Below are 21,529 nucleotides of genomic sequence, written 5' to 3'. Positions count from 1 at the left end.
GTGGTGTGATCGAGGGACCTTGTCGGCCAGTGGGCTGGTTTTTGTGTTTATATTAAGTGAACTTTCATCCTATTTGCTGAAACATCGGTTGCATCTGTACCAACACTGACTAGAAGAAGACACGCAATGCAGAGCAATAAAAATCTTAATATTTTAAACATACAGATCTGAGCCTTTCATAACTCGGTTTAACTCATTTAAGTTTAACCCAAATTTAATAAAACTCTTTAGGATTTGTGGAGTGTGGTAAAACATAATGGTCATTTCATATAAAGATTTTCAATAGGTGAAGGTTGCAAAAAGGTAAATGTTCACGGATGTCTTATCAATAATGAGTTTTGCTTTATCTTATCCGCTCGAAAATTTAGTGGAATCACAATCTCTTTCATATCATCGCCTTTATGACCTTGCAGCTTATGTAACAATCTTAATGAACAACTCTTAATTTAACTTCAAAAGCATGTCTGCACGCATGAATTGATGAGCATTGGTAGCCTACAGACACTTTTATTGAAATGCATTGCAAATTCTATACAAGCTGAATAGGAAGTTATTTTAGAACGCAAATTTTATTAAAATGGCAACAGTAGAAAATTTGCATGACATGCCATATGAGTTCAAATGTCTTTAATTTCCGTATTAAGTCCGCGACAGACATTAATACCGTAAGTTGTATGTGCATTGTTTAAAAAAAAACGTCAACAATACATTTCGTCGACAAAAAGCGTATATGCAGTGATGGTTTAATAAAGAAAAGCGGGCGCGGACGCCTTCTCCTCGTGTCACGTGACACGCTGCCCATAGGTTTGAATGGAGCACCTGATAAACACATGTAGTAGTGCACAGGGCAGAAGTCTTTCATTCACACCTGCTCTGACTGCTATTTCCGACAGCACTGACGAGGAAAGACACGCTCAAACATGTAAGTCAACTTCTATCGCTTTTTGTTTACATTATTAAGCAAGCTATATTAATGTGTTATAAAGATAAAACGTCTGCGAACTCATAAGAATGACATTTCGGCAGGTGTGCTTGAGGTAAACTGTCAAAGAAAGAATTATACCCAGGGTTTTAGTAAATATTAGTAAATATAAGTTAATAATTAGTTGTTTAATTGAACGTGTGGAGATATTTTGACTGAAACATATTCATTTCGATAAAGCCAGTTGTCACAAGGTACATTTGATATTTAATTATTTTCTTTTTGACCATAAAGTACAAAGGTAGCCTTTTTTTGAAAAAAAGAAGTGTACATAAAATTCTAATAACATTATTTGGGATCCTAAACTTTATTCTGTATGTTATTTCATTTTACTTTTGTGTTTTCTTCCTTATCTCAATCCTTGTTTTAGTTACCTGATTGATTTCCATAGAGATTTACCTCAAAGTGTGACAGAATGCCAGCCGCTGATGGTGTATCGTTTGTTTCTCTTTCATCACTTTAAATATTGTGAACATTAGCTTTGCATTATAGAAATGACACACTATGACTGTGTTATTATTATTACTTTCTTTTACAAGCAAGCGTATTTCCATTTCCTGATTTTTTTAATGCTTCGATGCACTTAACAGTGCCATGGTGCTTTGTGAAAAGCTGCCCACGTGAATAAATGAATGAATACTAAACCTGACACCTCAACTCCCACACCTTTAAATGCAGATTAGGATCCGATTCCTTAAAACCAGCTAATTACTTCACCCGATTATTGAGGGCTGTATCGTTGTCCTCGATCAGTAATGAATTGTGTCAGTCTCAGAGTTTTTCCCATCTGTGGAGAAGTTCAGTTGGACACAGATCACGATGTGCCCACACTTGTGTTGTAATTATTGTGAACTTTGTCCTTTTGTAATCTTGAGTAGTCAAGTTATGAACTTCTGGAGCCGTCATTCCCAGGCTTAAAAAATGCAGCACAATGCAATGGCCATTTTACTCAAATTAAAGGGACAGCTCACCGAAAAGTGATAATTCTGTCATCATCACTTACTCACACTGAAGTTGCTCCAAACGACTGTCTTTCAAGATGCTTTGAAGAATGTCAGTAGCCAAACAGTTGACGGTAGCCAATGACTTCCATTGTTGGGGATGTTTTGTGCTCAGCCAAGTAAAGATGGATTCACTTATAGGTTAACCGTCCCTTTCAAGTGTCAAACGCACTATTTACTTCAACATACTCTAGATGGCATACTTACACAAACTTCACAAATGCGTACATGTTGTATGACTAAACCTTAACAAACACATTTTTTTTGTTTAGTTCTAGATTTAAAGATATGCACATTAGACTACTTAACATAGTACTGTCTCAATCAGAATTTCCTAATGTTGGTGAAAGGCTAGTCATTGACAGTAACCTCTCGTCTGCCGCTTTCATCATCTGGCACATATTGCTTAGTATTTTGCAAGAGCTGGGGTACATATAAAAGATAAAATGACATTTTGAAACCACTGGTGCGAGAGACGTTTGACTGAACAGAAGACGTTAGACATTTATATGATATTTTTCTGTATTGTATTTGGTCACTACTTCGTGAACGCAGGGTTTTGTAATAATATTTTATTTCATTTGTCATCTTGAGACTCTGTACCATGTCTGCTGATGAGTGTAAATCACAGAGTGATCCCCAGGAAACTCCTGCCTCTGGATATGATACTGAAGGGTATGTAGACTCGATCAATGAAAAATGTCATCTCTGTCCACCTCCAGTACTGAAATACTTGATAATGTACTGGTTATTTTTTTAAATCGATGTATTAATTATGATATCCTGTATAAAGTAATGTTAAAAAGAAAATTGTCTTTTTTGCTAGTTCTGTTAAAACTGAAGAATATCAGACCGTGGCACTCAGTGACTCCAAAAACCAAGAAAATGGCGATTGTTCGTTCCCTGTGATGAAGAATGACACAGGTACAGTCTTCACATGGGTGTTCACCACACGTCTGCATATCAGAAATGCAACCATTTTGCATAAATACTGAAGAACGTTCAGTGTTTATTGGTCTTTGCTGACAAATATTAAACATAGATTTTTCACAGTCCTTCTCAACGTAATACGATCTTGTGAAAATGACAAATTACATGATTTTTGAATTAAAGTTTTCATTTTATAATTACAACCATTTATATAAAAAAGAATAAACAAAGATAGAATTTATCATGTAAAATTGTATGTAGCTGCAAATTGTAAATGAAGGTTGGAGTTTTTATTTCAACAAGAAAATTGGTCTTTTTACTTCAAAATGCAAGTTTCATTTAATGGGATACTCGCCGTTGTTTTGCAATATATTAAACCATTCAAGTTAATGATAAAAACTAAATTTGTTCTGTCAATTTTTTAACCTGTCGTATACCTGAAACCTGATTGGTGAGAAACACCTACCATATCCTGCCAGTAACCTGACCTGTATCTGCATTCTTGTAAAGCTGTTAGTTCCTCACTACTCTACAGAGTGTGAGAGGAGACGAGGACAGCTGCCTGAACGGACGGATCTCTTCTTGCTTAGCCTGCAGAAGATTCATCTATAAATTTGCGATACATTTCAGAAGCACTTGTAAAATATAATCATGTCTCCTGTTTGTCCTTGCTGTCCGGATCATAAAGGCGTTGAACCGGCAATACCATTGACGGCTGGAGATGTGTGTCTTGCTCCAGCCCAGGAGCTATGGAGCGCAGCCAGAGACAAGCCTGTCAGACTGAGGATGGAGACATCGGGATTTGGCTCAGAAGCTCCGATAACGATCCATCAGATGTTCCGGGCTACAGTGCAGAAGTACGGAGACAATCCTGCCCTCCGTGCGAAGAAAGATGGAACGTGGGTCACTCTGACCTATAAGGAGTACTATCAACATGCAAGAGCGGCAGCCAAAAGCTTTCTGAAGGTTTGACTTCACACCTTTTCATTTTTCGCAGTGCATGAAATGTATTGTTGCTTTTATGTTTTGTTTACTTCGTGCATGGAATGGTGTAAAAATCGTGTTGTGGTGTCAATAGTATTTGCTGAAGGTAATCAAGCACGATTGTTTTGAATGACGTTCCTTTATTGTTTGTGAAATCATCAAACTATTGGCTCGAGGTTGTAAGGATTCAGAACTCTAGTTTTATTGCTTTATCAAAGTTTTAGTGAAATGCTTTTGCATATTCAGTTATTTGTACTCTTTGTGTACTCTAGCTTGGCCTGGAGCAATTCCATGGTGTTGGTATTCTGGGCTTCAATTCTCCTGAATGGTTTATAGCCAATATCGGCTGTATCCTAGCAGGGTATTCATTTAATCTGTTAAAAGTTCATCTTTTAGAGAATGAGGAAAAGACATTTTAATAGCATTTGTGATCTGATAGTCTAGTTTTCTCAATGTATGTCTTGTTTTGTCACAGGGGGCTGGCCACTGGAATCTACACCACTAACTCTCCAGAGGCCTGCCAGTACGTCGCTCATAACTGTGAAGCTAATGTTGTAGTTGTGGAAAACAACAAACAACTGACCAAAATCCTCCAGGTACCCGAACAGCTTCCTTTTAGTGGATGATTAATGCTATAAATGATTCATCCTAGAAAGACATTAACATGAGAACTGATTCGATATAAACTTTTAGAATTGTGAGTACAGAGGTATTATAATTGTATTCTTACAGTAACAAAAAAATGTATTAACAGTTATGAGTCAAGTTCTCAGAAAAAAACTGATGCAGTTGGATCCAACAAGAATAAAATGACATTAAACCTCACCTCACATAGTCAATGAAAAGTCAGTAAATAACCTTAATGTATTATCACAAACATTACACACAAAAAAAAAAAAAAAAAAAAAATATATATATATATATATATATATATATATATATATATATATATATATATATATATATGTATATATTAAATGACTTAATCTTCTTATGAAATACTAATCAGTTTCCTTTCATTGTCCTTACAGGTCAAAGATCAGCTGCCACATTTGAAGGCTATTGTTCAGTACAAAGGTGAACTGGAGCAGAAAGTACCAAACGTTTATACGGTACGTTTTTGCCAAATAATACAATAAAAATGGCTCTGAATGTTATATGGTTGTAAAAACATTAAAAAAACATGTACATGTAACTAAATACAGATGCAGGTTCACTGATAATTACAGATCTGTAATGTTTGTTCCCAAACAAGGAAGTATCAGAATTTACAGTTTTTTTCTCAGAAAACTCTGGTCAAGTAACACGAACAGCAAAATATTTCCAGAATGTTTACTAACCAAATAATCGGGCAGCTCTTCTGATGTATGCTTCAATTTGCTGTTTTCTCAGTGGGCTGAATTTATGAAGCTAGGAGCGGACGTCCCTGATTCTGAGCTGGATGTGTTGATAGACAGTCAAAAGGCCAACGAGTGCTGCACATTAATCTACACATCAGGCACCACAGGAAATCCCAAAGGGGTCATGCTCAGCCACGATAATGTGAGTACCAATTAAAATGTCACGAATAAGCGAATAGGTCAGCACTTAAGTCAATGCCGATTGTAATTAATCACGTCTGATAAGTCTAATATTCCTCCCTCCTCTGTTCAGATCACTTGGACAGCCGGTGTTGGAGGACGCATGCTCAATCTGAAGATGGCTGAGGAACAACTTGTGAGCTACTTGCCCTTGAGTCACGTGGCAGCCCAGATCATAGACATTTGGCTCTGCATGATGTTTGCAGGCGTAACCAGTTTCGCCGAGCCAGATGCTCTGAAGGTTAAAACGCTTCCACAATTTATTTTTGGAAAATAGTTATATTTCTAGATTTCTATGAACTTATTCAGCAGACAACGCTTTTCTACGAACGAGGAAGCACAACTTAATAACCATGATCTGTTAAACTCACTGCAGGGCTCTCTGGCCAACACTCTGAGAGAGGTTCGTCCCACAAGCTTTTTGGGAGTTCCTCGAGTGTGGGAAAAAATGCAGGAAGCAATGAAAGCCGTTGGTGCGAAGTCGTCCATCGCAAAGAGGAAAATTGCAGACTGGGCCAAGGGGATCGGACTTCAAGCTAGCTATAATGCCATGAATGGGTGAGTTTTAAAAGTGCCATGGATTCAGTTGTGCATTGAAACATCTGAAAGAATCTCACAGCTCACGTGACTTGTCTGCAGTGATTCCTCAGTGCCGTGGGGCTTCACGTTGGCCAATGCCCTGGTTTTCAAGAACGTCAGAAAAGCTCTGGGTCTTGACCGCTGTAAGGCTTGTTTCACAGGCGCAGCTCCGATCACCAAAGACACACTGGAGTACTTCATGAGCCTTTACATACCTCTCTTTGAGTTGTACGGCATGAGCGAGAGCACTGGACCTCATACCATCTCCTGGGCTGGGGGATATCGCATTATGAGGTCAGAGTCAATTAACATTCCTGCAGTATTTGAAATTACATAAATGTTTTAAATGACATAACTGTACTTTAAAGAACAGTTCTTTAAAAACATTTGAATTGACCATTCTTTTAACTGACTAGAAGGCATTCTTTGATTGAAAACTAAATAACATAAATATAGATAGCAGTGTTAAAATAACACAGACGTTGTTTGATACATTGCCCCATCATGTTCATATTAATTTGATCAACTCAACTTGACTTAAATCTTCCACTTGGATAAATTGGTTGAAAGTCATTGGTTACATTAGCAGTATTTGCAGATACAGTATAGTTGTATGTGACATTCATGTTTTGTTCTCTTCCAGTTGTGGTAAGGTGTTGTCTGGCTGCAAAACTAAGTTAGACAAGCCAGAAACTGATGGGACCGGTGAGATCTGTTTCTGGGGGAGACATGTGTTTATGGGATACCTGAACATGCCAGAAAAGACAGAGGAGGCATTGGATACAGATGGGTGGCTTCACTCGGGAGACCTGGGCAAACATGATAAAGATGACTTCCTGTTCATCACTGGCAGAATAAAAGGTAGAAATACACATCAAAATAGAGAATTTCACATTTGTAAAATAAGGGTAAAACAATGCCCACCAACTTGGTTTCTGAGGTATTTTTAATCACAGGGATTTAAATAAAGTCAGTTAAAGATGTAGTATATGAAATAATAAAACAGGACAGAAATTAATACTGCTAGATATTACTGAATTCATGACAAAGGTACTGCTACTAAATCCTGTCATCATTTCCTCACCCTCAAGTTGTTCCAAATGACTTTCTTCTGTGGAACACAAAAGGTATTTTCTAGAATGTTACCAAAATTTTCTTAAATTTCTCTAATTATGTTCCACAGAAGAGAGAAATTCATACAGGGTTTGGACTGACATGATGTTGAGTAAATGATGACAATATTCATTTTTTGGGACGTTTTAAGAACGGTTTTATTAGTGAATAATAAACATTTATATAAGACATTGCCTGTTTATAAGACCTTACTGAATTAACATTTTACTTCTGAACATCTAAAAAAAGAATTATCCAGAGTTCAGCTGACTAGTATTGGTAGTGCAAAACAGCTTTACTGAGGGAACGACTTACATTCCCCTGGAGTACTGCCAACAAAACATTCAAAAAGAAAATGAAGCATGATTTGTAAAACTGCTGATTTAAAGTTGTTGATTACTTATATGGACATTATATGTTTAATAATGCATTTATGCATAAACTGTAGTGCTACAACCCATAAACATTTGCTTATACGTGTCTGCCTTATTGACCAGAATTGATCATTACTGCTGGTGGAGAAAATATTCCACCTGTCCCTATTGAGGATGCATTAAAAGAAGAGGTGTCAATCATCAGCAATGTCATGCTGGTTGGAGATAAAAAGAAGTTTCTGTCTATGCTACTTACACTCAAGGTGAGTCTACATTTATTAAAAAAAAATGAAAATTTCTTTATCCTCAGGAGGTCGTTGAGCAGGTTTGGAGAAATTTAGCTTTATACTTGAGGATCACAGAGGATCCATTGGTAAGCAAGAGACGTAATCCCAAATTTCTCCAAACCTGTTCCAATGAACAAACAACGTCACCACGTGAAGGTGAGATATTTTTTAGCAGTCAAAATGTTTGCGTGAACTATTCTTTAATGAGACACTTAAATTTGCACATTTTACCAAATGATGCGTTCATACCATCAACTATCAAAAAATCTTTGCTAATTTGTTTTCTTTTTAGTGTAACGTTGATGACAATGGAGACCCCACAGATGAACTGACCCCGTTAGCTGTGGAGTTTTGTCGGCGGCATGGTGTAATTGCCAGCAAAGTCTCAGAAATCATTAACAAAAAAGAACCAGCCATTTACAAAGCCATCCAGGAGGGCATAGACTGCATAAATGCCAAAGCTACTTCCAATGCCCAGAGAGTCCAAAAGTGGACCATCCTTCAACGAGACTTCTCCATATCCGGTGGAGAACTTGGTAAGTGTTAGTTCTTCATATAGACATAGATAAAAAACGGAACAAGTGATTATTACCGTATCTAATACATGGATGTATATGATTATTATATTATTATATACTGCAGAAGTACTTTTATCTGTCAGTGTGACAGACAGCTATGAGAAGCATTTGTGTCAGTAGATCTCACGTTTCTTTACGGAACTGAATATGTATTTGCCTAACTGCATTCCTAAATGCGTAATTATAGTCAACTATGTAAACAGTCCGATGGATGCATTAGATTTGAAGTTTTTTTGTTGTTGTTTTTCTCAGGTCCAACCATGAAGCTCAAAAGACCTGTCGTCAGTAAAATGTACGAAGAAGATATAAACAAATTTTATGGTGAATAACAGAAGAACTCCAATATTTGATCAGTAATCTATTTCGCTCACTCCAGGGCTTCCATTGGACCTCACTATTATAACACTTTACTTATTATTTTACACAAACTTTGCATCATTTTCTACCAATAGATTTATTACCTTTGCTGCCATTTTATATTAAGTGGTCTTAAATACTATATATACTTACATCAATATATAAGTCCAGTGTACTTATTGTGTTCATATTGTATTGCAAAACACTTCTGCTGCTATTGAGAAGGTTAGAGACAGAGTGGTAGTATGGGTAAGTTTAAGGGTGGGTTAAGGTATAAGGGAAGGGTAAACAAGTGTAATTATCAGTGTAATTAAAGAAACTAATTACAGATGTAATTAATGTACACAATAAATGCATTGTACCAACTTATTAATTTATTAAATGTAAGCACATAGTGGTTAAGGCCACCTAATATAAAACATATCTTTATCTTTTACAAAGTGCCAATTAATCAGTTTTATATCTCTCTGTTTGCCATTATATCTGGTTCTGTATATTCTGTACAATATATGAAAATGAAGTTTATTGTATGTAAGTGGTATCACTGTGCAATTACTGTGCATATTACTGTTAAGAAGTAAATGTGTCTAAATATAAATAGGCTTAGATTGAGTGTCATGCTGTCTGTACAGATCAGTGCTGTTGCTCGCACACAGAGTATTGTTGGTCCTTTAAACAGTTACAGCCGAACTGTTAAGAAGCATGTGACAATTGTTCGTTCTCTTGCTGTTGAAATTTCACCCAGCACATTGAATATTTATAAGCGGAGATGCTGGAATATATAAATAAATAATATAATTAGAACACTACGAGCAAAGTATGCATTTGTTTATTTCCTTTTATAGATGACTACCTTATGGAATAAAAAATTTTAAAAAACATGTTGAGAGGTGTAAACTGTCTTTGAGCGATAAAGGATATAGAGATGTTTCCTCAGAATTCGTTATTTAACTACATTTGTGACTATGGGAGTGATAGTATGAGTAGGTGCAGGGAAACCTCCTGATGAAATGCTCCTGTCTGCCTGTGTGTGTCTGCTCTCAAACAAAACAAAACGGCTCTCTAAAAAGGTACAACACTACAGGCACAATGTGTTTACCCCCTCCCCACCCCCATGCATTGTTTATATTGTGTTCCCGAACCAGTTTTGAGGTAATGTAGAGACACAAGCAAGAAACATCATCCCTACATAAAAGCGTCTTCTATTGTTAACATTTTCAGACAGTTTCATTGAGACTGATCTGTTTTGTGTTCTGCATTACCTATTGTTGGAATTTCTTTTGAATACGTCTGGTGCTATAACAGTTCATTGGCTGTAAAAGCCAATGAACTATAATTACTGAAAGTATTTTAGAGAGATTAGATTTTAGGATATACAATGACATGTAGGTTCAATTACAGCTCATTATTCTGTCTATATAGCATTCCTACTTTTATATATGACTTCCTAACTACATCCAGCTGAAAAATGTATCGGCTTTAATCCCACTGTACTATTCTGTACCAACAGCAGCCAGTTTTAAGGTTTTGGGGACATCCCAATGACAATGATGAATTAATAATAATGGTTTAGATTTAACAAATCTGTGCTATGCTTCCTCTCCTATGATAGAGAATGAGTGGAATTTTTCTTCACGGGATCTATAGTGCACTGAATACATCTATAGTGAATCTATAGCATGAATACAATCTCTGATAGTATCGATCTTGACATAAAGTAGTTCATTACTGCTGTGATCTTGTAGATTGTCAGCACCTGTTGATGCTTTATTTTTCATTAATTTAATCACTGTTTTTAATGTTTTTCTGTACGATAGGGTACTTTCCCGCCAGGCTATACGAAATACCTCTAGTTTATTTTTCTCCAGCTGTGCTCCATTTTCCAGGCTGCTCTCTTTAGGGTGCGAGTGTGTTCATTATACCAATATTTTCTTTCATCTTTCTTAAGTGTAAAGGAGCAACTGTATCTAAAGTGCTAGAAAAGAGACTACATAGTTTCTAACACCTCCCCCTTTACCTGGACTAAAGTAATGCATTCATTTGGTTTTAGCCAGTTTTCTGTTAATTTGGTTTGGTTATTTTCAAGTTCAGGCAACAGTCTTTTATTTTAATATGTAGGTGTCTCTATGTGCTGAGAATTCCAAAGGAATAAAAGTGCAAAAGGAAAAAAATATATATAATCAACCGCTTTAAGTTTTTTTTTGTATGCCAAAGTTAATTTTGTACATGGCATACAATAATAGATATTTTTATATTTTTACATTCTTTTACATGCCCTAGTTTGTAAATGAAATAAGAAAAACTTCAAAAATGTAATGATGTGCTGTATGTTTTGGCAATGGTATTGTGCTTTAGTAACCCTTATGCCGCCTTAATATTTTTAAATGTAAACAATTCTCATGTCCCCCAGTTATTCAACGTATCCCTTCAACATGACACATTATTGCTGTTCTGATTATCAAACATGATATCTATTCATTAAGTCCTCAGATCACAATTCATGTACAGTAGATGCAATCAAATGAGGTCATCAGTTTGCATAACCTCACCAGTAATAAAAGTGCTGGAAATGAACCAAATTTTCTTTACTATATCACTGACCGGATGACATCAAAAGCTGGACTTTGATTTAAACAAGAATCAACTACATCTATTCCCACCTTTGTGCTCTAAATGAATATAAAGCTAATGTAATGCTGATTAGGCCAAAGGTTGTGCATTTCGTCCTTCTGAACCTGTGCAGGTTTGGTGACTGGTCAGACTGGCTCTGGCTCTGGGGAATGTCCCCTCATGGGCGTGCAATGACTGCCTTTGGCTGTGGTAAAACAGACTGACTAGTTTAAAAACTTTGACCCCAAAAATGACTCGTGTTTGGATTTACCTCATATATTTAGAAAATTACAACATACCTATTTACTGAGTGAAATCTCGCACAAATCTTAAAGTCATAGTTGTTCCCAAAATGAAAATCCTGTCATAATTTACTCTCATGTTGTTTGAAACTTGTATGTCTTTTAAACTACCAGGCAACAAAAAAGTAAATCTTTAGCAGAATGTTCAAGCCGCTGTGTGTTTATAATAGTATTGCTTTTGAACTTCTTTTTTTTTTTTTTTAACCATACCTTTGTTATCAAGAATGTTAACAATAGAAAAGAAAAGAAAAAACACAAGAGCTATTCTTAAATTTAATTGGGCACTGCGGTCACGTGGTCATAAGACACAAGCAGATTTCTGTGTGTTCATTCAAAACTGCCTGTTTCACCAAATGGAGACATTACTTCCAGTGGCTTTAAGCAATGTGAAGAGCCATCTAGTGTTTAGTGTAAGGAACTACATGTTATTTGTTGTAGTGTACTTCATTGATGCATTTTTACATTTTCATACATAGCTTACAACTTTATGTTTCATAGCAGGCCGCCATCAGTGTGCTCAGGCCTTATTTATCTTTTTTATCTTATTTATCTTTTTTAATTTCAAACTAAACTTCTAAGAATGTATGTAACATAGCTGTAAAACAAAACAAAAAAATAGATAATACATAAATGAGCATAAAATATTCAAGTAAAACAATTGCAATACAAAGAAATCAATAACCTGCACTGTTCGTGTCTTGTCAGTAATGTATTGTAAAACGCCCCAACACCGATGTGTTTTGTATTATGCAGTAACTCAACAAATATGCATATAGGCTAGATATTAGTAAACTACAAATGATTATGAAGGAGTATGTTTTGAGTATGTTAATAAAAATGTGGCTGTTTTAAGTAATAATATTTAATTCGTTGCTCTTCATTTTCATTTCAAAACCATTTAAATGTCCTAAAATATGTTTTATGATTTTATGAATTATATTTTCTTGTAATTCTGAAATGTTTTAAATCCTTTAGAAATTAGTACATGGAAACTGTATGTATGAGACAAACATATTATAAGTCTGACAGACCTTGCTAACTGCTGACTGTGTGACAAAAAGCCAGATGTACTGAATAAGTACTGCAGCTTGATTTAAAATAATAAAATGAAAAAATAGAATGATTTATACATTGAATCGAACTGTTAAAAGCTCTTTGGCAAGTGCTAAACAAGTAATGAAAATAAAGCGAAGTGAAAACTCATTTGGTGATGATAGCAACAGCTTTCTTCATCCAAGCGTTGTTACTGAGTAGAGAGAGCATGAAACGAGCCACATCTCCTCTGGACACAGACTGACCGATCGGCAGGCCGTTTTCATCAGGGACATAATAACCTTCATGAGTGAGGAACTCGTCGGCTTTGAAAACAACAAGAAAAATAACACGAAATTCTGTGGTAAACTAACGGCTTTGCAGCAAAAGCAAACTTCCAATAATAATTCATTTGTCAGTTTTTAAAAGCATTTTATATATCGCTTAAAGGAATAGTTCACCCAATAATCAAAACCCAGTTTTTTTATTCACCCCCAAGCCATGCTACGTGTATACGACTTTCTTGTATCCTGGCTTTTCCAAACTTGGTAATGCGGGTGGATAACGGGCGTTATTTAAAAGCTCTGTAAATCATACATATCCGTCGTGACACTAACCTATACGCTTTCGGGGGGTTAACACTAAAGCAGTCTTCTAAAGCAGAGCGATGAGTTTTTGTAACGAAAACAATTTAGTTTTTAAACTTATAAACACAAATGACTGACTTCTGTCAATGTGTTCATGAGAGAGTTGAGCTCCAGCTTCTTGGCTGACCTCCATGTATTGACGAATGAAGCAAGCTTCGTTCTTATAGTGAAACGTTTTCGACTTTTAATTAGTTATCTGCGTTTAGTATTGTTCTATCCTCATTCGTCTAATCTCTTCTTAGCTTATGCTACAAATGCAGCTTACGTCAAAACATGTTCAGAGGTCAGCCAAGAAGCCGAACTCAACCCCCTCTCGAACACGATCGATGTCAGTGATTTCTGTTTATAGTTTAAAAAATATAATTTTTTTTTTGTCACAAAAGACACTGATCTGCTTTAGAAGACATGGGTTAACCCCCTGAAGGCATAGACGTTAGTTCTACAAAAGTATATACAATTTATGGAGCTTCAAAAAAACTCTCGGACATCTGAAAGAATATAAATATACACCTAAGATGGCTTTGGGGGGGACTAAAATATGGGGTAATATTCATTTTTGGGTGAACTATTCCTTAAATATATATATATATATATATATATATATATATATATATATATATACACACACACACACCTGTTGTTGGTATATTCTTGAGACCAGGTGGACGGACAACAGTCCAGTTGATGTCGTCAGTCTGCTTGAGAAAGTTTTCCATTTCATACATGTTGTTCAGAACACTTCTAATCATGGGAAGCAACATGAAGCGGATGAGAAAGGAAGAATTGGAGCCTGAATTAGCTGTGAAGAATGTCATAGCAATCCGATTACTACACCGGTCAAATGATTAGACCAAAAACACTGTGAAGAAAAGACCCTTCAGTTTTGCACATCGTACATAATAGCAGCACTTACGGTCAGTGTACCATGAGGTCATGGTGATGATTCGATTGACTTTGACTTCACGCATGGCATTTAATGCCGCCTTCATGGACTGGGTGTAGCCAGTGACTCCGTATAAAAAAGAGAGAGGAAAGCCAAGACAGGACAGTACAGCATCCTGACCTTTGAAATGCAATTTCAGGCTGTCTTCTGAGAATATGTCTGCTTCAACCACCTGAGGGAATGCGGTTAAACAGTACATGACTGAGGCTGCATGCTGGTTGTAGTTACTGATTACTGAAAATCTAAGATAAAATGTGCATCATCTGGACTGGAACAAATCCACATTGCAGTCCCACAGCAGGCAGCTGAGTGTGAATTGTCTCGTTATTCGGAATAGCTGTGCCCTAATAGCAGTTCTTAAAAATCTTCACTTCCCACACAGAAATGAGGGGCATGCAAATCATGTGATGGTATCAACCCGTAAAATGAAACGCATTGAAATTTTATGGCCCAATTGATCGCTATGCATAATTTTTAGCTGTCTTTTTTTTCAGGGACGCTGCACAAAAACTAATATAACATGTAAAATAAAAGATAAAACAAACACTTACAAACAGTATGCAATAAGTTATGCATTAAAGAGATGCACACACATATATTGTATATATATATATATATATATATATATATATATATATATATTTTTTTTTTTTTTTTTTTTTTTTTTGAACTTAGAATTCTAATATTCTTCCAATTCAACAGCCATTGTGCCAAATTTAAATAAGACTAGATATAAAGTACTAGATATCATCATTTAGAAGCAACTAAATAAGAAAGAAAATATGAACTTATTAAACTCATGCTTTATATTAACTATTCGTTTTGGGATGAAGGACCTTGCAAAATGATGTTATTGTGAACCTGCAATCTAACCCATTCCTACACCTTGGAGCGATTCATGAACAATGTCCCTATGCGTTAAAAACAAACAAACAAACAATAAGAACATAGTCTTTCCTCCTTCAGTTTTACCTTGAGGTTCTCGTGCGTCAGCGCGAGTTTTCCCGGGTTTCTGACGACAGCCGTGACGCAGTGTCCTTGCTGAAGAGCCTGACTGACCAGCTCCAGTCCGGTCTGACCAGTCGCGCCAAGAACAGCGATCTTCATGATTTCTCCGGACGGGACCTTCCTGCTACAACACGACAATGTGTTAGAGAAAGGGATACAAATATGAATCGTGATTCTTACAGGAAAAAAAAGGTAAATGGAAAAGTTTGAGCTATCTTCTGCTTGTGATATATAGCCTGCTTATCTAATGTCCGGAAATGACCCGATCGTATGATATGTATCGTATCAAGACTCCTCCTCAAGGACAAAACATTAGATGTCTTTGCGGACACGTTAAAACTGAAAACGTGGTTTTAAGGGAAAAACACATTTGCGAGGGAAGATATCGATGGATGACAAAATAAAACATTTACACCCGCCTTCAGTGCACAAACACATAAGAAAACAACACGCTTAGGTGACGTGACGCACATCATAACAAAAGCGCGCTGTGTAACTGAGGATCACCAGAGATGTGCAAAGAGCCCAGTGTCCAACCTACAGTTATCGCCGGGAAAAAAACGCATATATCAGTAAAAAGTATTCCTAACAACAAGCAAACTCACTCTAAAATCGCTCCTGATGGTGTGGGTGGCAACGCACCAGTAAACACTTGCACGCGCTGTCTGCTGTCAAACAGCTGCTGACTTAACTTTCGCTCTTGTGGACCCGAGTGCGCATGCGCAGGACGAGAACTCCACGCAGGAGTCCTGTTTCTCCAAAAAAAAAAAAAAAAAAAAAAACACCCGAATAATATTCAACACATCTCGTGCGCTTCTGCAGATTGTTTGTTCTCAAATACCGTGACCACAGAAATGTGTAAATGAGGAACTAATAAAAGTCTTCAAAAAATGTACGCAGCCTCAGTAACGCGAACTGTATTGTACTGAAATGATTGGAGATTTGGAAACATTGATGATTCATGATTGACAGTGAATTTATTCAAAGCGAGGCTTTAAGCGTAAAGCACTTCTTTGATTTCACGCGACAATAAATCAAAAAAGGGCCTTCAGTCGAACACAAACTCCCCTAGTGGTCAATGTGTTACTGTCACAACAATCACTTCAGTTCCGTTTTCAAATACAGAAGTTGGGCAGACTGTGACGGACTCTTTGTTTTTGCATTTCAGATGTCCCCATCACAAGGACAGATCGTGTTGAGTATTCACCATGAAGCTGGCGGTCTGCCTGTTCCTCGGCGTGACGGTTTTCAGCGCATCGACGGCTGATCTCTCTCCTCCGGTGGTGAACATCAGCCTGGACGAGCCTGCCTTTCAGCGCTGGGCTCCCCTCAAGAACCTCTACGACATCGACTTCTTGAGAAAAGCCGCATCTGAAGTGATCGAGTAAGTATCGGACAGCACCAGTGACCGGAACCAGGTCACTCATTAGATGCTTTCACCTAGCTGACGAGTTTAAAAAGTTTACGTGCAGACTGTATAACCAAATAGGTCTGCAATGCGTTGAAATAGGAATACACGTCTGATTTGTTAGTAATAGTGAGTGAGGGAGTTATTAGGTTTAGGTGTTGGGCAGGATTAGGGATGTAGAATATGGTTATGAAAAATATGCTTGAGCACTGATAAAGAGCCAGTATGCTAATAATAGACATGCTAATAAGCAACTAGTTAAATATAGTGAGAATAAGTGTTAGCATATATTCATTAACTTTGTAAAGATGTTTCCTATCATCCACAATCCTGTCTTAATAACCTTTTTTTTGCAGTTCAACTGTTCCCAAATGGGTTCATGATGCAGTTAAACCTATAGTGAAGGCTCTGGAGAAATACATCCCCCAGCCGTATGCTGGAGAAATACAGGGCATGGCATCCTTCTATGGCACCGATATTGCAGATATTGTGCTGTTGAACTTTGCCTATGAAGTATCTGCGTAAGTGCTGCACCTTTTGGTACAGTAGCTCTCTTGAAATGGATTCATTGTGGATGCTTTGATTTTTTTCTTTTTTTTTTTTTTTTTTAAAGCTTTTGCACCAGTATTGTAACTCAAGATGCAAAGGGCAATATATACCATGGAAGAAACCTGGACTATCCCCACGATGTGCTCAGAAATCTTACTCTAGATGTGCTTTTTATTAAAAATGGAAAGGTATTATTAAATGACATATTATATTGTGTTATATTATATTATACACTTGAATCTGCAAGTCGTTTCTCTGCAGGTGGCATACAGAGGAACCACTTTCGCTGGTTATGTTGGGCTGTGGACAGGACAGAGCCCCAATAAGTTTACAGTGTCTGGAAATGAACGCAGTAGGTTGATTTTTGATTTTGAAGAGATGGTCCAGTGAATTTCGTGTGGTTTTAATTTCTACCTATATTTCTACAGATAAGGGACATTGGTGGGAGAATATAATTTCAGCAGTTTTACTAAAAAGTTCTCCAGTTAGCTGGCTAGTGCGAGAGGTGAGAGAACGTATGCATGCCAAAATCAAAAAATCATTTAGTATTTACTTACCGCTGCAAAAACGACTTTTAGGACTTTTGCATTGAATAAATCTGCATTTTTGGTTTTCTTTAGACTCTTGAAACAGCTGTGGATTTCCAGGATGCAGTAGTGAGACTGGCCAAGGTGCCGATCATTACAGATGTTTATTATATTTTGGGTGGTGTTCGTGCTGGTGAGGGTGTGGTCATAACCAGAGACCGGAGCGGATCAGCTGACATCTGGCCTTTGGATCCACTTCATGGAAAGTAAGCACCATTTTTTGTTTCATTGCAACATCAGGTTCTTATTCATATATTGCTAGTGTTTAAACATTACTAACCCTCTGATTTTTACTGTTGCTTATAATAGCTGGTATAGAGTTGAAACAAATTATGACCACTGGAAACCCGCCCCTAAACGAGACGACCGAAGGCAAGCAGACTATACTTTTTATCAGTAACATGAAATATGCATTTTATATATTGTTATATATTTATTATATATATATCTTATCAATAACATGAAAGCTCAAATGTGCAATTATTTAACTCAACAATTTGAGCATTTCTTTTCACATTTTCTGGTCTTTTTTTTAGAGATGCGGCGATGAAAGCATTAAATGCCACTGGTCAAAACCATATTAGTATGGATTCCCTATATCAGGTACATGAATAAAGCCATTTTAGCTACCTATTATTGTCTTAGTTTATGACTACATTGTTAATGCACGGTAATCAAAGTCATTTCTGAATTATAGATAAGAAAGATCCAACTTTAATGAAACTTCCCTTGTGTTTGTGAAAGCATACAATCCTATTACATCATTTTTTGGCTAATGTGTTAAGTGTTCGTTTCTTTTTCATTGTTACAGGTTTTATCTGTGAATCCAGTATGTAATGGGTAAGAGGACAGTAACGCAGCATTTCACCTAGCACATGATATTTTATGGTTGTGAAAGGGCCTCACGCAGAGTGCTCATTTCTGGGATGTGGTAACCAGTAGTACAAACATAAGCATAGTTCCTCCTAATGGAGGTTATAATGTTAGAATCTAACCAAGCATTGCAGAATTGATGAATTTCCTGGAGTCTGCAGAAACCAGTCATGTGAAGCCTCTGCCTATTCACACATACAACTTCACAGACACTCTTTGTCTAAGCTGTAAATTAGAACAGTCCAAGCATTGATCTGTGTTGAACTCTCACCTCTTTTATGTTTGGTGCCCAACAACTCAACACTGAGTCTCAACTCTAACTTGCCATTGTTTAGTTGATTTATTATCAGGTGGTACTGGCGGGTTCATTGTAACCATATGATGACATTCATAACTTTTTATCCCTGTTCATCTGACCACAGAAGCCAGTGCCATTTGAAGTCGATTTGAAACCAATCTTGTTCTGAACTGCATTCCTTGGTTTTTTTAGTCCTCGTTTTAGGTTATTAAGGGAATTTGGTTTTTGTGTTCCCTATTTTTATGATTCTGTGGAACAGGAAGTCATGACTGGGCAGTTTCATGCTCCTAGTCACCCTGGTGTGCTATAACTTCTTTTGCTTCACTGGTTTTTGAGATCGAAAGGATAAAAAAAACCATACATATTTATGTATTTACCAAAAGTGCCAGTATTAGTGGAGCGTATAAGTGTTAGTGTGTATCAAGATCGCATTGTGTAATAAAGCGTTTTAATGTGAGCATGATCATGATCTTCCTTTCAGGATCACTGTTTATACGACCGTCATGAGTGCCGCTCCTGAGAAGTACAAAACAGTTGTCCGAGATGTAAGAACAAATCATAACACTACATGCTTTTTTAAAAAACATATTCTAAAACACACGTCTATTACACATACGCTGCTTTCGATTGGCTTTACATACGTTACCACCATCGTGTTGCGTGGCGTGCATTCATCAAGTCCATCTGGCTGGCTTGCTAATATAAGTGATGTTATTGGATGAAACAACATTTGTCATAATGTAAGAAGCTAATACTAATCTGACATCAGTCTCTCTGCTTTACATGAATTTATGTGAACGTGGTCACATGTCTTTTATATGCTTTGGAAGCCTCTGTTTCTTGCAATCATCAGTGAAGAAACTGTTGTGTCAGTCTTTATTTTCTGTTTACAGATCTGTATGTGATGGAATGCCTTGTTGCCTTGACCAGCTCAGCCATAATTTTCACCCAGTTTAGTTATGAACTACCCAACAACTTCTGCTTCTCTTTTGCTTTTCACAACGGAAATTAGTCACATTTTAATACCTGAAAAATAAGACTGCAAGATATTGTGATAAATCTTATATTCTGTTTGAATAAGAAGAAGATTTTTAAATGATCACCTAAATAGCTATGTTTCAAAAGAATCATCAAAAAAAGTAATAATAATAAATCAATTAAAACAATATCAGCTGATTTTAACTGTTTAATAAATAAGAACTTAATATTAAGGAAATAATATTGTCTGTTTTTGTTCTTTTTTGTCAACACAAATGTATACTTCTGTAATATATTAAAGCATTAAGCCCTAAGAAGCCGTGGTTTACAGTGAATTTATAACAGCTAAGGGGTTGTTAGGCATGCACGTTTATATTTACTGAAAGTTTATATTTATGCATTAAAAGCATATGTGATGGATTCTTCCTGTTATACATGTAATACAAAATTGAACTGACTGTACCAAACTGAACTGAATGCAATATATTAAAATTCATTTGAATCATTGAGGGTTTCTGGATCTTGTGCACGTCAAAATCATAAGAAATGCTCTTGCCTTGTTTGTGCGTCCTGCATTATTATGGATTTATTACATATATGCCATACTTTACACAGCAACAACCTGCTTCCTTTGGGAAAGTGCCATTTCTATTACAAAAGTCCAGTCAAGTCGCATCAAGCTATTACCCTTAATCCCTTTAGGGCTTGTTCACTTAATTTAGCTACACAGAAGTCTGTTAAGACGCAGACAAACAAACATACCTACGGAGGGCCTCGGGAGTTTGACACTGGGTCTTCCCTTTTTTTTGAATGAAAATACTGGATTTTTTCTCGGGGGCGTTGAAGATTTCTCGGGGGACATGGGGAAGCGTATGACCGTACTTTCCTCGTGTCCTTACAAGCTCATTTTTTTACATTTCCAATTTTGGCTTTGACTAACTGAAGCACCGATGGGGTACAGAAGGCGGATACATTCCTTTGGGTCACATGTTGTGGAAATAAAGTTCCTGGGATTTCCTTGATTAAAAGAGAAAACAAGAAGGTGAGTTTTACCCAACATGATTCATCATCTCTGCATGTAGGCTTTTATGGTTTGGAGTTTTAAGGACAGCGTTTCGCTGACATGAGTTGCACAGCCCTTTGTAATAACAATCAACTCAAATAAATGCATAGAAAATGTACCAAATGCTAATAATAAATGTATGGTGATGAACCATTTTATAAGGGTAGGATTTAAAGCGAGTTATGTTATAAATATCATGTCTATAATTCTCATGTCTTATAAGTAGATTATTTTCGTAGTAGCAGTGCTTCATTTTACTGTGAACAAGATTCAAAGCACACAAGGCATGAGCTCTCCTAAGAGGTTTAACCTCAAAACGAGCATGTCTGAAACACTACGCTAAATTATAGTGATGTCTGGCGAGCTAATGAACAACCTACCCTACAAACAAGTCTATAAACCTATAGTCTATTATTCTCAGTTATTCTGTATTTCCTCCAAAAAAAAAACAAATACCCTCCAGTCA

The 21,529-nt window shown here is 36.6% G+C and overlaps 3 protein-coding genes across 5 annotated transcripts; 2 read left to right on the top strand and 1 right to left on the bottom strand.

Moving 5' to 3' along the window:
* Positions 1-791: 791 nt before the first annotated feature.
* LOC122346077 (long-chain-fatty-acid--CoA ligase ACSBG2-like) lies at positions 792-12,213 on the top strand. 2 transcript variants are annotated; one of them, XM_043240745.1, is made up of 15 exons: positions 792-922; positions 2,578-2,658; positions 2,810-2,907; positions 3,602-3,879; positions 4,170-4,258; positions 4,373-4,493; positions 4,929-5,009; positions 5,290-5,439; positions 5,551-5,718; positions 5,854-6,035; positions 6,117-6,350; positions 6,700-6,917; positions 7,667-7,806; positions 8,123-8,366; positions 8,661-12,213. In XM_043240745.1, exons 2-15 carry the CDS (start codon positions 2,588-2,590, stop codon positions 8,735-8,737), a joined length of 2,151 nt encoding a protein of 716 aa, XP_043096680.1. In that variant the 5' UTR covers positions 792-922; positions 2,578-2,587; the 3' UTR covers positions 8,738-12,213. The 2 variants fall into 2 exon arrangements, with proteins under 2 accessions (XP_043096680.1, XP_043096682.1); XM_043240747.1 differs by lacking the exon at positions 792-922 and having other exon boundaries at positions 966-2,658.
* On the bottom strand, positions 11,938-15,406 carry LOC122346079 (flavin reductase (NADPH)-like). The gene is made up of 4 exons (XM_043240750.1): positions 15,272-15,406; positions 14,270-14,471; positions 13,991-14,155; positions 11,938-13,035 (listed from the first exon to the last, which is right to left on the bottom strand). The coding sequence occupies exons 1-4, from the start codon at positions 15,404-15,406 to the stop codon at positions 12,878-12,880; spliced, it is 660 nt and encodes a 219-aa protein (XP_043096685.1). The 3' UTR covers positions 11,938-12,877.
* On the top strand, positions 15,362-20,507 carry LOC122346078 (N-acylethanolamine-hydrolyzing acid amidase-like). Of its 2 annotated transcripts, XM_043240748.1 has the most exons (12): positions 15,362-15,499; positions 16,476-16,691; positions 17,072-17,236; positions 17,329-17,452; positions 17,526-17,616; positions 17,693-17,769; positions 17,885-18,057; positions 18,161-18,223; positions 18,388-18,454; positions 18,663-18,691; positions 19,504-19,567; positions 19,916-20,507. In XM_043240748.1, the coding sequence occupies exons 2-12, from the start codon at positions 16,516-16,518 to the stop codon at positions 19,925-19,927; spliced, it is 1,041 nt and encodes a 346-aa protein (XP_043096683.1). In that variant the 5' UTR covers positions 15,362-15,499; positions 16,476-16,515; the 3' UTR covers positions 19,928-20,507. The 2 variants fall into 2 exon arrangements, with proteins under 2 accessions (XP_043096683.1, XP_043096684.1); XM_043240749.1 differs by lacking the exon at positions 15,362-15,499 and having other exon boundaries at positions 16,411-16,691.
* The last annotated feature ends 1,022 nt before the right edge of the window (positions 20,508-21,529 follow it).

The sequence above is a fragment of the Puntigrus tetrazona genome, chromosome 5, assembly GCF_018831695.1.
Source record: "Puntigrus tetrazona isolate hp1 chromosome 5, ASM1883169v1, whole genome shotgun sequence".
Classification (NCBI taxonomy): domain Eukaryota; kingdom Metazoa; phylum Chordata; class Actinopteri; order Cypriniformes; family Cyprinidae; genus Puntigrus; species Puntigrus tetrazona.
Note: the sequence above shows the minus strand (reverse complement) of the source record. Positions and strands in the feature narration are given on the sequence as shown.

Excerpts from the sequence above, each read along its gene's own strand:
- LOC122346078 (XM_043240748.1), top strand. The coding sequence starts at position 16,516 with ATGAAGCTGGCGGTCTGCCTGTTCCTCGGCGTGACGGTTTTCAGCGCA. Across the intron at positions 17,237-17,328 it reads TTTGCCTATGAAGTATCTGC|CTTTTGCACCAGTATTGTAA; the intron begins GTAAGTGCTGCA and ends TTTTTTTTAAAG. Across the intron at positions 18,455-18,662 it reads GTATGGATTCCCTATATCAG|GTTTTATCTGTGAATCCAGT; the intron begins GTACATGAATAA and ends TCATTGTTACAG.
- LOC122346077 (XM_043240745.1), top strand. The coding sequence starts at position 2,588 with ATGTCTGCTGATGAGTGTAAATCACAGAGTGATCCCCAGGAAACTCCT. Across the intron at positions 5,440-5,550 it reads TCATGCTCAGCCACGATAAT|ATCACTTGGACAGCCGGTGT; the intron begins GTGAGTACCAAT and ends TCCTCTGTTCAG. Across the intron at positions 6,351-6,699 it reads GGGGGATATCGCATTATGAG|TTGTGGTAAGGTGTTGTCTG; the intron begins GTCAGAGTCAAT and ends GTTCTCTTCCAG.
- LOC122346079 (XM_043240750.1), bottom strand. The coding sequence starts at position 15,406 with ATGAAGATCGCTGTTCTTGGCGCGACTGGTCAGACCGGACTGGAGCTG. Across the intron at positions 14,156-14,269 it reads GACCTCATGGTACACTGACC|CTAATTCAGGCTCCAATTCT; the intron begins GTAAGTGCTGCT and ends CATTCTTCACAG. Across the intron at positions 13,036-13,990 it reads CAAGAATATACCAACAACAG|CCGACGAGTTCCTCACTCAT; the intron begins GTGTGTGTGTGT and ends TTGTTTTCAAAG.